The sequence below is a fragment of the Salvelinus namaycush genome, chromosome 3 (genome assembly GCF_016432855.1).
Source record: "Salvelinus namaycush isolate Seneca chromosome 3, SaNama_1.0, whole genome shotgun sequence".
Taxonomy (NCBI): Eukaryota; Metazoa; Chordata; class Actinopteri; order Salmoniformes; family Salmonidae; genus Salvelinus; species Salvelinus namaycush.
Window position 1 is genome coordinate 63,913,133 of NC_052309.1, and position 15,045 is coordinate 63,928,177.

Genomic DNA, 15,045 nt, shown 5'->3' on the forward strand with positions numbered 1-15,045 from the left:
ATTACCGTTCTGCTGACACCATGTTGTGGTTGCCAGATGATTAGTTCACTAAAGTTGTTGTTTTTAGTTAGGCTATGGAATATATTTCCCAGTATTTCATGTACCCTAACCGTCCACCAGAGGGAAGCACTATTTAACATTTTAGTGTGAATCCCACTAGTGTAAAGCTCTAAATCAAAACATCACTTTGGACATTGGTTAAATAAGAAGTAGTGACACAACACAAACATTATGGAAAGTGGTAAAACATTTATTTCAAGAAAATAACATATAATAATACTATTGTGTTACATTTTTTACATATTTATTTATTTATTTATTCGTTCCCTCTTCACAGTAATCAACATGCAAAATAGTTAGGCTACAGAATGAAATAAAGCTATAAAATGAAAAAACATGTTCTTATAAGTTAAAACGAACAATGGTGACCCTGGCCCGTGACCCCACTCTCAGGAGTTGTGATATGCAAGAAATACATTTCCATTACACATTTGTACAAGAAACACCCACAGGTGACAAATATAAGCACCCCCAAATTATTATTATTTTGCCTTTCCCTAACCTTAACCCAAACATTAACCTCAGTCAAACTATACCTACATTTAAACTTAACCCTCGTTCCTAAACCTAAACTCAATTAATTTTACCGCTACGACTAAATTGAGTTTTTCTTCTGCCGGTCTAATAGCCACCACCTATTTTTATACATTGGGACGAACTTCAGCATTGTTTTTAATGACTGCTGAAAAGCGAATGACTTTGACCTGTTTGGTTTTTGCCTTGATGTCCTGCCACAGGTACTCTGGAGACAACACCTTGCTGGGCTTATTGTCGAGCAGGTACCTGTTGAGGTGGCTCTCCTCCTGCCAGGCTGCCTCGATGGAATTCCCCGCATCCTCCTCAAACCGGGTCCGACATACCTTTGTTAGTGTGTACACATCCTCCACGAACCCTCCGATTATAGCCCCGCCATAGTAGTAGTCTCCCTCATCCATGGGGATGTAGGCAGTCGAGGCTAGACGCCGTTCGTACGGGAAGCGGTCACGCGACTGCTCGTAGTAGCCTGGGTGTATCACAGCAACCAGCCTTCCAAGAGACTCGGACCCCCAGCGAGCGTGGAACTTGCTGTCTACGTCGAGACAGAAGATGTAATTGGCCTCCCTTCTGATCTGACGTTCGATGGTGGTCTGGATGAACTCCATCCTCCGGGCTGATATCTCCTGCCAGCGGTTTGAACCCGGGACCTGGATCACACTCAAATGTCTCCCCTGAGACAGGTTCACTGAAGGAACATCGTGGGGACGATCAGTGAAAACATAGTAGCGTACGTGGAAGCCGACCATGAAGTGCTTCTCTGCTGTCTCCAGAAAATCTTGGAGAAATCTGACGTATCTGTCAGTATTTAAAGGCATACATATCATAAGGATTAATAAGTGCCTTGCTTAAGGACACAACAGCAGTAGGTCGCAACTGAGATTTGATGTCAGCACACCTCTAACTGATGGGGTAGCCTAGAGGTTAGGATTGTTGGGCCAGTAACCTAAAGGTCACTGGTTCAAATCCCTGAACCAAGCCAAGGTGGAAACATCTGCTGTTCTGTCCTTGAGCAAAGCAGTTAACCCCCAACATCAATTGCTCCCCCGCACCTCTCTGAATCAGAGATGTTGGGTTAAATGTCTAAGACATTTTGGTTGAATGCATTCAGTTGTGCAATTGACTAGGTATCCCCTTAACTGCATCATCATTCTCATAGGATAATATACCACTTTCTGACCAGTATACCATCTAGATAATTACATGAAGTAGAACAATTATTTACGTGTTCCAAGGCATGAATCCTGACAGCGTCATAACATTTTATTACCTGCCATGTTACATCAGGTACTTATGTCCTTATAGTTGCATTGTTGAAAAAGTATTGATAGTTCAACTTCCCTTTTGAATATTTGTCAAAAGTTGTACTCACTTTCCAACGGCAAACACAGTGGTTGCTATGGTGAGGTTCATGGGCTTGTAGATCTTGTCGATTAGCACAGGGTCAAAGGTGCCTTCCCAGACGATGGGTGCCAACCACGGGGTCACTGACACCACATCAGTACGTCTAGAGAAACAGAACAAAGATCTTGCCTGACTGTGTTGTACTGACCAGAGCCATGTTATGATCTCAATACTTCTATGGTACTGGCAATTAAAGAACCTTGAAACAAGCTGTGGTGTATTAGGCTACACATCCCCACACTGATGTATCAGACACTAATGTCAGTTGTGGCCTCCTAATATATCAAAGCTCCCCACACTGATGTATCAGACACTAATGTCAGTTGTGGCCTCCTAATATATCAAAGCTCCCCACACTGATGTGTCAGACACTTACAGTACGTCAGCTAATATGACTTTAATGCCCAAGATATTGAAGTGACATTCGATGAGCAGGTGTTTAGTGAGTCCTCCAGACCAAAGGCAGTGGGGATGACCAGGGATGTTCTCTTGTTAAGTGCATGAATTTGACAATTTTCCTGGCCTGTTAAGCATACAAATTTGTACGAATACTATATATCTATATATAGATGTCAGGGGAAATGTATGGAGTAAAAAGTACATTATTTTCTTTAGGAGTGTATTGAAGTAAAAGTAGTCAAAAATATATATAGTCAAGTACAGATATCCCAAAAAACAAGTAGTACTTTAAAGTATTTTTACTTAAGTACTTTACACCACTGGTTTTAATACGAGAAAAAGCCTATAATTTTACAATGGCTCCGCCGTGGTTCTGTGTAGCCTAGTTATGCTAATATATTTGAGACCAGTGTATTGCAGTTAATTTCATCTTTGACTTCTTTGAATTTTGTCTGAGTTCATTGATAAATCAGACCACAGGACGCCTTTCTACACAGATTTACTTGGTCCATGGTGGGTCTGTGAAAACTATGGAATTATTTTGAAGACTATAAGGGCACAAGGCGAGATCCAGATGTAGACACGGGAGGCAGATGGTTTGAGTCTTTGATATTTATTAAACAATCCAAAAGAGGTTGGCAAGAGAATGGTCATGGACAGGCAAAAGGTCAAAACCAGTTCAGAGTCCAGGAGGTAGAGTGGCAGGCAGAATGGTCAGGCAGGAGGGTACAGAGTCCAGAAAACACTCAAGGGTCAAAACCGTGAGGACTAGCAAAAAGAGAATAGAAGCAGGAGTATGGCAAAACACGCTGGTTGACTTGAAAAACATACAAGACAAACTGGCACAGAGAGACATGAAACACAGGAATAAATACACCAGGGAAAATAAGTGACACCTGGAGGGGGTGGAGACAATCACAAGGACAGGTGAAACAGATCAGGGTGTGACAGAGACAGGTTTATATCAGTGAATGTAATCTATTAATTTACTGTTATAGTATTTCTAAGTAGCAGCCAATGCGGAAAATACAAAACAGCTGATTGTTGAGTTGTGGCTGTCAATGAACAGCGGGCAGCAGCTAGAAGGTATTTGGGCAACATTTCAAAATATCATTACGGTTCAAATCTGTTTGAATTGGTGATTGCCACTGGAAAGTTGGTGGACTCTTATTTCCTCCTCATATTATAGGCCTAAGTTCTGTGAATCCACTATCTTTATTGGCCTATGCTATTGGTTGCATTTAAGTTAATGTTTAATTCGCTTTATTGATCTCAGTATGTAAATGACAAAGTAGCTTATCATTTTGATTATTTGGGTGATATAAAAATATATAATTTTAATGTTTCCAGTCATGGAAAAATGCCCTGGCAGCCAAATCTGTCAGGGAAACTACTATGATAGAACATTCAGATTTTTCTGCCTGACTGTGGCGCTCTTTACCCGAATTGTTAGGATTTTCTTGTGATCACAACAAAACTAATTATTTTGCTCAAATAGAGATAATTAAATTGTGTTTTCTTTGAAAAGATGGGCCTGGCTAAGAATATAACATTCCGTTTTCTGCCCGGGTGTGGTGCTGTTTACCACAATTTTATGGATTATCTTGTGACAGAACAAAACTACTATAATCCTAACATCATAACTTTAAAACTACCATATTACCTTTTAAAAGTAAAAAGTACCATGACTTGTGGGGGGAAATTCTCAGTTTCTCAACTAACCTGCTGCCCTTCTGGTCCTCATCAATTGTCATTTCTCTGTTGGAATCCATAAAACCATAAAATAACGTTCCCCTTAATACAATCCAAGCCTCAAACCAAACCCTGTTAGTAGGAATCAGACAATACTGTGACTTTCATTTCACACTATAGCGACATTGGGCTGTAATAGATTAACAGAACTTGATCTTACCTGTTGAGTCTTTCAGAGAAGAAGCTGAAGTAGACATACCTTTGGGGAAGCAGGAGAGAATCAGTTCAAGTCTATCATGAAAACATTAATGGTCTTTTTACACGAACAAAATGTGTTGCCGGGGCAGCCTTTCTTAGACATCAGATTTTCAACTTTTGTTTTAAACGAAATGTATACCCTTACACAAGTACACCACGTAAGGACGTAATTAGCTTGGCAAAATGGCAACACTGCATAGTTGCGTGGAGTTACACATTACCGGGCCACATACATTTGCATATCTTATTGTGTAGGGTGTAAATTAGGCTTTATACTATCCTTACATTACCTTGGATGTGGTGTGGCCAAAACCACATTCATGCTGCGTGTGTGTGTTCAGCTATTAACATACTGTTAATCCCATAGTATGTAGTAGTATATACAAGTAGGCAAGATATTTAAAGTATACAGGAAATGTTCAATTCAACCATATTGCGCATAATGTTGCACACTTAAAATGCAATGATTCACAAGTGTGCAGACATTTTTAAAGGGTTACATGTTTTTGATAATACAACAAAAATGCTGTACTGATATTAATTGCATGTAGCTTCAGAGAGCCATTGTCTTTATTCAGTACCACTCAGAGAGGGGTATGTGGTGTAGAAGTGTACCAAGATACCTAGTTATTATATTGAATAGTTTGATTAAATCTTGATAAGTTCAATGACTGTTTAGTTAGTGCTTCCCTCAACCCTGCAACATAACCTGTTAAATCATTGTGTTACCTTTGTTTTCCTTTTTGACCTGGCTGAAAAGAAAGCCTCAGTCATTCAGTTTGCACTGACTAATGTGGAGGAGGGGAAAGAATTGTGGCGTTCACACGTGTGGGAATTCCATATTTTTCCACTTAACCCAAACTAAGAACCTGTTTGTACCTGTTCTTGTTTATACAAGAATGGGTGGAGTAGTATGGCAGTTTGCCTTTTGGCAGTAGTCGGCACGGTCTGGGATTCACAGAGTGGCAAAATATTGAACGGTGACTGACATTTAACTGTGTGTTGGCCATGTATAACCCCTGGGTAAGAGGGAGATTTGCCATGTGGCTGTGGTTTAAGTTTGTAAATTGCTAAGTTTGAGAGATATATTTTTTTAATGGCATCCTGAGAATTTAAATGACTGTTTAGTGCTTCCCTCGGACTAGGCCACATTTAGACACCTTTCTAATTATTAAATGTATTACTTAGACATGGTCTAAGTGGATTCCATAGCGACAGCGTGCGAGATAAGTCATGACCCAATGACTGTACCTGCCTGCAGCATGTGTCCCCCCCCGTCTGACGCTACATCCATAATCGGTTGACGGCTACGAAGTTTTTATATGCTACACCCCCTCCCCAGATCAAAATCGAATATCGTTTGCAATGTTTTGTTCGGACTTGGTAGACAAACAGGTGTGAAATAAAGACAGGTGTGAGAACACAACCTGGAATTGATTTGGGTTTTGGGTGTAGGATCTAAATACTGGATTTAATAGTTTCTTGTTCGTTGTTCGGCGACGCAAACAAAAATTCTCACCTTACAAAAAAACACCTGATTTCACATGTGGAAAATGACATGATTTCACATGTGAAATTGTATTTCACCCGTGAAATTTTACGTGACATCATGTTAAACTATGTGGTTTTGGAACACCACATATGATATTTCACACGATCACATAGCATTTCACATGTGGATTCAAATGTTCACATGATGCCCTGCAAACAAAAAGTCGATAGAATGTCCCCTGAACATCACGAAATAGCCGCAGTGTTTCCCACTTACATATTTGACATACATGATTACATTGTGTATGTTTATTTATACATTCGTTATTATTCAACCTGTCCCATCTGGAATTGGAACTCACAACCTCTTGGTTCACGGCATTCCGATCTTCCTTCTAAGCCACCATGTCTGTGTCGATTACTGATTTTAATCTAACTCTCAGATGTGGAATTGCATTTTCACATGTGAAAAATGTTCAGATATTTTCACGTGTAGTTTCACTGTGTCACATGTTGCATCCCCATGTCACATTTATGTATAGTTATATGTTATCACATGTTGCTTTTACATGTTGTCAAAAGTTGTCACATTAACTTGAACACATGTCAAATTAATTAGGTTTTTCCCATAAGGATCCAATCGGAACCGTCTACCGATTTATAGATGTATCTTCGGACGTGGGAAATCTGTTGCTAGCAGGTACAGTCATTGGACCATGACTTATCTCGCATGCTGTCGCTATTGAATCCCCTTAGAACCCATCTTATTTATTTTGGTAGGGGGGTAGATAGAATGAAGCTTCCATCAATGTAATTGTCTGCATCATTTCCATTCCCCCATATATGTTTTTGTAAATATATATATATATATATATATATACACATACACATACACACACAGTACCAGTCAAAAGTTTGGACACACCTAGTCATTCAAGTGTTTTTCTTTATTTTTACTAATTTCTACATTGTAGAGTAATAGTGAAGACATCAACACTCTGAAATAACACATATGGAATAATGTAGTAACCAAAGAAGTGTTAAACAAATCAAAATATAGTTTAGATTATTCAAAGTAGCCACCCTTTGTCTTGATGACAGCTTTGCACACTCTTGGCATTTTCTCAACCAGCTTCATGAGGTAGTCACCTGGAATGCTTTTCCAACAGTCTTTAAGGAGTTCCCACATATGCTGAGCACTTGTTGTCTGCTTTTCCTTCACTCTGCGGTCCAACTCGTCCCAAACCATCTCAATTGAGTTGAGGTCAGGTAATTGTGGAGGCAAGGTCATCAGATGCAGAACTCCATCACTCTCCTTTTTGGTCAAATAGCCCTTACACAGCCTGGAGGTGTGTTTTGGGTTATTGACGTGTTGGAAACAAATCATAGTCCCACTAAGCGCTAACCAGATGGATTGGCGTATCACTGCATAATGCTGTCGTAGCCATGCTGGTTAAGTGTGACTTGAATTCTAAATAAATTACAGATTGTGTCACCATCAAATCACCATCACACCTCCTCCTCCATGCTTCACGGTGGGAACCACACAATGCGGAAATCATACGTTCACCTACTCTTCATCTCACAAAGACATGGCGGTTGAACCAAAAATCTCAAATTTGGACTCATCAGACCAAATTACAGAAATCCACCAAGTCTAATGTGCATTCCTCGTGTTTCTTGGCCCAAGCAAGTCTCTTCATATTATTGGTGTCCTTTAGTAGTGGTTTCTTTGCAGCAATTCAACCATGAAGGCCTGCTTCACGCAGTCTCCTCTGAACTGTTGATGTTGAGATGTGTCTGTTACTTGAACTCTGTGAAACATTTATTTGGGCTGTAATCTGAGGCGCAGTTAACTCTAATGAACTTATCATCTGCAGCAGAGGTAACTCTGGGTCTTCCTTTCCTGTGGCAGTCCTCATGAGTCAGTTTCATCATAGCCATAAGAGTGTGCAAAGCCGTCATTAAGGCAAATGGTGGCTACTTTGAAGAATATCAAATATATTTTGATTTGTTCAACACTTTTTTTGGTTAATACATGATTCCATGTGTTATTTCATAGTTTTGATGTCTTCACCACTATTATTCTACAATGTAGAAAATACTAAAATTAAAGAAAAACCCTGGAATGAGTAGGTGAGTCCAAACCTTTGACTGTACTGTATGTAAACACCTTACTCTGCTTATCTTAATAGGTGTAAGGTCATACTCGAAGTAAGCATGTGCCTATTAAAACACCTGGTTTTCTGAGCAATCTTTCAAATGATTAGGACATTTAATCAGCGGTGTACTGTATTTATCTGCATATGTGGCAGCAATGTTTGCGCAAACCTCCCTCTTATGTGAGAGTGAAGTGAGTTTGGAAAAACTGAAAGTATGCATCTTTAGAAGTAGTTTTCACACATAAAGTTTGTATGTCCGAACTCAAAATCAAATAGTCTTCCAAAAAAATGATTTGGTCACTGTCGTAGCATTTATTTTGATTGGCGATTTTCTGCACTTATCAAAAGGCCCATCAGTAGCATGATTTCAGATGTATCCATCTGAGTAGGATTATTAGGAATATTGTTCTTCTTGCAAAGCATGTAAACGTTTTAATCGATCTATTATATTAATGACTATCCACAGTAATCGTATTATTGTGTGCATGTAACCGTGTTCAATGAGAGAAGTGAAAAATGATTCGTTAGTTGTTCATTTTCTCAACCTAAAGGCACAGCCTGCAGTAGATTAGAGCCAATGTCTTATATAGTTATTACTCCAACCACGTGAAAGTCACAAACTGACACATTTTCGTCAAAAACAACTTGATATTGAAGGAGTGCCTTTGATTTGATGGCCTTCACATGTGCAGTTCGGCACAAGACGACTGATGACGTGTTTCTGAGAGAGAGCTTAGCTAGCCAACATCGCTATGACATCACCTTAAAGCGTGATTGGGGATTTCTGTTGCAGAAGCAGTTTGTGCCCATCTTACTGTCGTTAGTATTGTTGTTTCTGACTCATTAACATATTGTGAGGTGTGCCTTGTATGAGGCTAAGTTAAATGTGTATAGGGGATAGAATGGAGTTCCAGCAAGTCTCAAACCTTTAATGGCTGAGTGTTTGCCATGTCCTTTGGTCTGTTTTACACTATAGTCACTGCCAGTTTGGAAGAGTTTAAGACCAACATTTTGTATTTTATGACTTTCCCTTCTAGAGGCATAACAAAAGCTTCCAAACTGGAATTCAATGATATTCTGAAATATGTAAACACATTTGCTAGCAGCCAACTTGCTTGCACCAATCTTATGCAATTACATTAAAATACAAAACTCCATCTCCCCTTAAAGTAATTCATTCATTACAATTACCATAAGAGGATTACAATAACCAACTGTACTGTTGTTTTACAATAACTTACAGGCAGCCAGTTGTGTTTAACTGTAGAAACAATGATAAAAATGATTACAGTAACATTTGGAAACTGTAAAATACAGTATGGAGACATACTGTACCATCTTATATGGTAACTTACAGGCAACTGGCTGCCTGTAAGTCACCATAAAAAAACCAACAGGAAATGGTTTACAGTGTACAGTCTCTTATTATTATGGATCCTTTTTCACACTTTAGTCCAAATTTTCCTTGCGTCAAGGTGTTTTCGTTTACAAGCATCCCTGAACAGTTCCTCATTGTGGGCCAGCAAGGAACAATACTGTATCTGTCTTTGTTGGGGGGTGAAGGTATTGGCTAGTCTAAGCGTTGTTAGTGTTCCTGCCAGTCATAGAGCTATAAATATACTTACCTCACTTTGTTGATGTGCAGTGTATCACTGAGTACCTTACCACCTCACTCACTGAACTTGCAGCTTAACAACTGTAAGAGCAGACGCGTTTCCAATGCATTAACTAATTAGCATAATTCAGTTGAATTGTATTGGTTTCTTAAATGTACTGAACTTAAATATAAAAGCAACATGCAACAATTTCAAAGATTTTACTGGGTTACAGTTCATATAACGGTTACAAACATTTTGCTACAACTTTCATAACATCTGCTAAATATGTGAACAATAACATTTGATTAGAAGGAAATCAGTCAATTGAAATAAACTCTTTAGGTCCTAATCTTTGGATTTCACATGACCGGACAGGGGTGTAGTATGGGGACAATTTCACGCCATATGTATTGAATTTAAAATAAAATAAATTGTAAACATGAAAAATCAAGTTGAAAATGTTAACATATTTTCGTGGAAGGGTGAAATAATTGATATTGAAAAAAACAATTGAAATCTTTTCAGTTAAACTTTCCCAACAACCAATCCTATTTAACCCATTTTACCTATGCTCTTGCCTGCATTTACTACCTTTCGGTTACGCTACTCATATCTTTGCTTTCATTGGCAGTTTTTTGGATTGTGAGTTTTGGCTTCTTTCTTTATCATGAAGAGTTTAAAGCGAGGGGAAGACAATGAGTCTCCATTGGTCCACTAGTTTTGGAGTGGTGGTTCATCTTAACCCAATCAATGAACATGATAAAAAGGCTTTTTTTCTATTGGCTACGTAACCAGAAGTTCTGACGTCACCACTACACGCCAAATCTTTCCTCCAGTGGCCGCATGTTCTGAACATGGCGTACCAGTTACCAACACCTTCGCCGAACTTTGGGCAACAGGTCATTCGTATGTTTACCAAAGTAGTTACATGGTTTGTCATTAAATGTACTAGATGGATACGCTTCTAATATCCTTACATTATTGACCCGTGACTGACAATTTTGAAGTACATTAGCTTAGTTGGCTGGCTATGGAGTCAGACTAGATAGCGAAATGGAATGAATCGCAAAATTGGATGCCTGTAACGTCACAGCTAGCCACTGCCAGCCATAGTGAAAGGTTTGCCCTGAGTGAATGTGTGTGTGTGTGTGTGAGAGAGAGAGTGAGATAAACCAGCGACAATCCTTAATAGCTATTCCCCTAACAATACCTGAAGCCAAGACCCAAACTTGCCTACCAACTGGTCAAATTACAATGTTCATATGTCCTCACAGGCGATGGGGAGGCACATTATGGAGAGGCTCCTATACAGATTGCAGTAAGCCATGCAACGCCTGCCGCCTGCCCTGGATCTTGATTACTTACAGTTTGTCTGCACCAATGAGAATATATATCAGCTCACTAGCAAATTAAGTAGACTTGCAGGGTCTCTCCAAACTGTGTAACCTAGTCAATGCTGAAATGGAAGAAAGATGTGCCCCATGAATTTTTGTTGTTGATGGCGAAATGGGACGTCCTAAACTGATTGTCAGAACAGCACCTTCGACAGCTGATTGAAATGGATCTGCCTGTACCTTACATTGCCAAGCTGCTCGGCATCTCAACACAAACTGTCCAACGCAGAATGCAGGAATACGGAATCGCGTGAGGGGAACATACAGACGAGGAGCTGGACAATCTGGTGGCCACATTCAAGACAAGTTCACCACAATTAGTATGGTGAGAGGACATCTGAAAGCACTGGGCCACTGAGTCAAGTGGATGCAATTGTGGGACTCAATGCATCATGTCGATGCTGCAGGAAAGAATGACATGACTTGGAGGTGTTGTCAGATGAACATACTCGGTCCTCTTTCCCTCATACATGTGGACACCAACCGCAAGTTGATCAGGTAAGCTTAGACCCCCTTCAGCTTAGGGGTACACATTTAGTCCGATAACTCATAGCCCATACAATGCTGCCTCTGTATATTTCACTGCATGATGGCTGATTTGGCAAGTATATAAAACTGTCTAAAACGGTCTTTCAACAGATTTGGTGACATAGACTGCTTCTCAAGAAAGGTAACCGATTGATCCCCCATGGTGTTTGAAGTTGGTCATGTTTGTTTGACTCAACGTGGATAATCCAATGCTTTCTATTCATAATGGGTTTGAATTATACAACAGCACAGCTGTTTTTGTAAACATTTGTTTATTTTTTTGTAATACCCAATATCCTATAGATCATGTATCTCGGTGCAGCAACTAACAACAAGCATCAACTGCCCTTGGTTTCTTCCTGGAGTCTGTAGAAAAACATGACTTTCCATTAACCTTTCTGGGACCGGGGGCAGTATTGAGTAGTTTGGATGAATAAGGTGCCCTATGTAAACTGCCTTTTACTCAGGCCCAGAAGCTAGGATATGCATATGCATGGTAGTATTGGATAGAAAACACTCTAAAGTTTCCAAAACTGTTAAAATAATGTCTGAGTATAACAGAACTGATATGGCAGGCAAAAACCTCAGGAAAATCCGTCCAGAAAATGCTATTATTTTGAAATGGCTGTTTTCCATTGAAAGCCTATCCACCATACAAAGACTTATGACGCAGTTCACGTTCCCTATGGCTTCCACTACATGTGGCCAGTCTTTAGGCATAGTTTCAGGCTTTTACTCTGAAAAATTAGGGGGAAACACCACCTTCAATGAGTGGACAGTGGAAATTTCCAGAGATTGGCCTGCGCCTGACCGGGAGTGTGCCTTTCTTGTTTTTCTTTTCTATTGACGAATCTATTGTCCGGTTGAAATATGATCAATTATTTATGACAAAAACAACCCGAGGATTGATTATAAACATCGTTTGACATGTTTCTACAAACTTTTATGGTACTTTTTAGATTTTTCGTCTGCCTGCTGTGACCGCGCTTTGTGCCAATGGATTACTGAACAAAACGCACCAACAAAACTGAGGTTTTTGGACATAAAGAGGGACTTTATCGAACAAAACAAACATTTATTGTGTAACATGGAGTCTTGTGAGTGCAAGCATCCGAAGATCATCAAAGGTAAGTGATACATTTAGTTGAATTGCGACTCCATTTTGTCTCTGAACTGACATTTTGCCTGTTTGATTGACATAACTGCACTGTTTGCATTCAACCATATTCCCAGTCACCTTGCCGTGGTTAAAAGCGGTGGTTTGCGCTTTCAGTTTTGTGCGAATGCTGTTATCTGTCCACAGTTTTTGATTTGGGTAGGAATAGTCAGAGGGAACAACATCCACTATACACTTCCTGATGAACTCAGTCAGTGTATACGTCAATATTATTCTGAGGTAACCCGGAACATATCCCAGTCCGCATGATCAAATATATCTTGAAGCATGGATTCTGATTGTTCAGACCAGCATTGAATAGACCTTAGCACGGGTACTTCCTGTTTGAGTTTCTGCCTATAAGACGGGTGAAGGATAATGGAGTCGTGATATGATTTGCCGAAGAAAGACGGGGGAGGGCCTTGTCCGCCTTTCTTCTTCCTATGGGGTTCTTTATTCCTGTCTGCACGATGTACTGAAAATCCAGCTGTCTGTATGGAAGGGGACAGTATATCCGGAGAGAGAGCCATGATTCCATGTAACAGAGTATGTTACAGTCCCTGATGTCTCTCTAGAATGAGAACCTTGCCTTGTGCTCATCTACTTTATTGTCCAGGGACTGAACATTAGCGAGTAATGTACTCGACACAGTGGATGATGTGCACGCCTCCTGCGTCAGACTAGAAGTACACTCCGAATGCCTCTTCTACGCCGGCGGCATCTTGGAGCAGCCTCTGGGATAAGTTCAATTGCCTTGTGGGCTACGAACAAAGGATCCAATATGGGGAAGTCCTATTTCTGGTTGGAATGCTGGTGAGTTGCCACCGCTCTGATATCCTTATGTTATTTCCAGCTGTATGTAATGACATAAAAAAACTTACTGTGTTAATAATGTAAGAAATAACACAAACAAAAAAAATGCAAAGTTGCTTACGAGCTAGAAGTAGAGCTGCCCTGTCTACCGGCGCCATCTTAACACGAATGAGCGCCATTTTAACATGAATAAAAGTTAAAATACGTAATTTAAAAACGTCTATATTTGGGCCAAATAAAGGCAGGTCTGGACCACACCAAGAAAAGACATCCAGAGGCTTTGGTGTTGGTCCATGCTTACTGAGGTGTAGCCTACAGTGTTGCCTGAAATGACATTTTATGCATGGCCATCTACTTTGTAAGCCTACCGTTTGTAAAACATAAAAAAAATAAGATGTCTGGAAAGGACCAAAAAAAAGACGTTCAAAAGACGTTGGCTCGTGCTTACTGGGTTGTAGCTTACCATGTCAGCCCATGTCAGCCCACAATGGAATTTTATGAATGCCGATCCACGCGGTAGGCCCACCATTTGTAAAACAGGCGGTTGCATTGGATTTATTAGTCCTGATTCCTGTGACATATCAATTTGGCTATTTAAGCTTTGAATATCAGCTACCGGACTTTATCATTAGTTATCATGAGCCTATTTGCAATGTGTTTACACTGCGGGAATGTCACGTTCCTGACCTATTTCTGTTAGTTTGTTGTATGTGTTAGTTGGTCAGGACGTGAGTTTGGGTGGGCATTCTATGTTTTCTGTTTCTATGTGGGTTTAGGGTTGCCTGGGATGGCTCTTAATTAGAGGCAGGTGTTTGGCGTTCCTCTAATTGAGAGTCATATTTAGGTAGGTTGTTTCACAGTGTTCGTTGTGGGTGGTTGTCTCCTGTGTCAGTGTTTGTCGCACCATACGGGACTGTTCGGTTTGTTTTTGTACATCGTCATTTTGTGTAGTCTATTTTCCCTGTTCGTGCGTTCTTCGTGTTTAATGTAAGTTCGTCGTCCAGGTCTGTCTACTCCGTTTGTTGTTTTGTTAGTTATAGTGAAGTTCGTGTTTTTTCGTCTTGTCTTTAAATAAATTATGTGTTCACAACCCGCTGCGCCTTGGTTCCATCACTACTCCTCCTTTTCGGTTGAAGAGGAGGAGGACTACCGTTACAGAACCACCCACCGATCCAGAACCAAGCAGCATGAGTTCGAGCAGCGGCCAAGAAATCAGGACTCATGGACTTGGGAGGAAGTATTGGAGGGAAAAGGTCCTTGGGCGCACATTGGGGAATATCGCCGCGCTCGTGAGGAGATGGAAGCAGCGCGAGCCCAGGAGCGATGGTATGAGGAGGCAGCAAAGAGATGTGGCTGGAAACCGGTGAATCAAGCCCAAAACTGCAGATATGAGGGGACGTGTCTAGCACGGAAGCCCGTGAGTACTACCCAAAAATTTCTTGGGGGGGGGGGGCTAAGAGGTAGTGGGCCAAGGGCAGGTAGGAGACCTGCGCCCACTTACCAGGCTAACCGTGGAGAGCGGGAGTACGGGCAGACACCGTGTTACGCAGTAGAGC

The 15,045-nt window shown here is 40.5% G+C and overlaps 1 protein-coding gene across 1 annotated transcript in view; it reads right to left on the bottom strand.

The window, feature by feature from the left end:
- Positions 1-248: 248 nt before the first annotated feature.
- The window catches only part of LOC120044497 (globoside alpha-1,3-N-acetylgalactosaminyltransferase 1-like), a 33,621-nt gene continuing 18,824 nt past the window's right edge, over positions 249-15,045 (bottom strand). The window contains exons 2-4 of the mRNA XM_038989152.1: positions 4,310-4,348; positions 1,967-2,101; positions 249-1,392 (exon numbers count right to left, since the gene is read on the bottom strand). Of these exons, the coding sequence (XP_038845080.1) occupies positions 702-1,392; positions 1,967-2,101; positions 4,310-4,348 (865 nt within the window). The 3' untranslated portion in view covers positions 249-701. The remainder of the gene's footprint in view (positions 1,393-1,966; positions 2,102-4,309; positions 4,349-15,045) is intronic.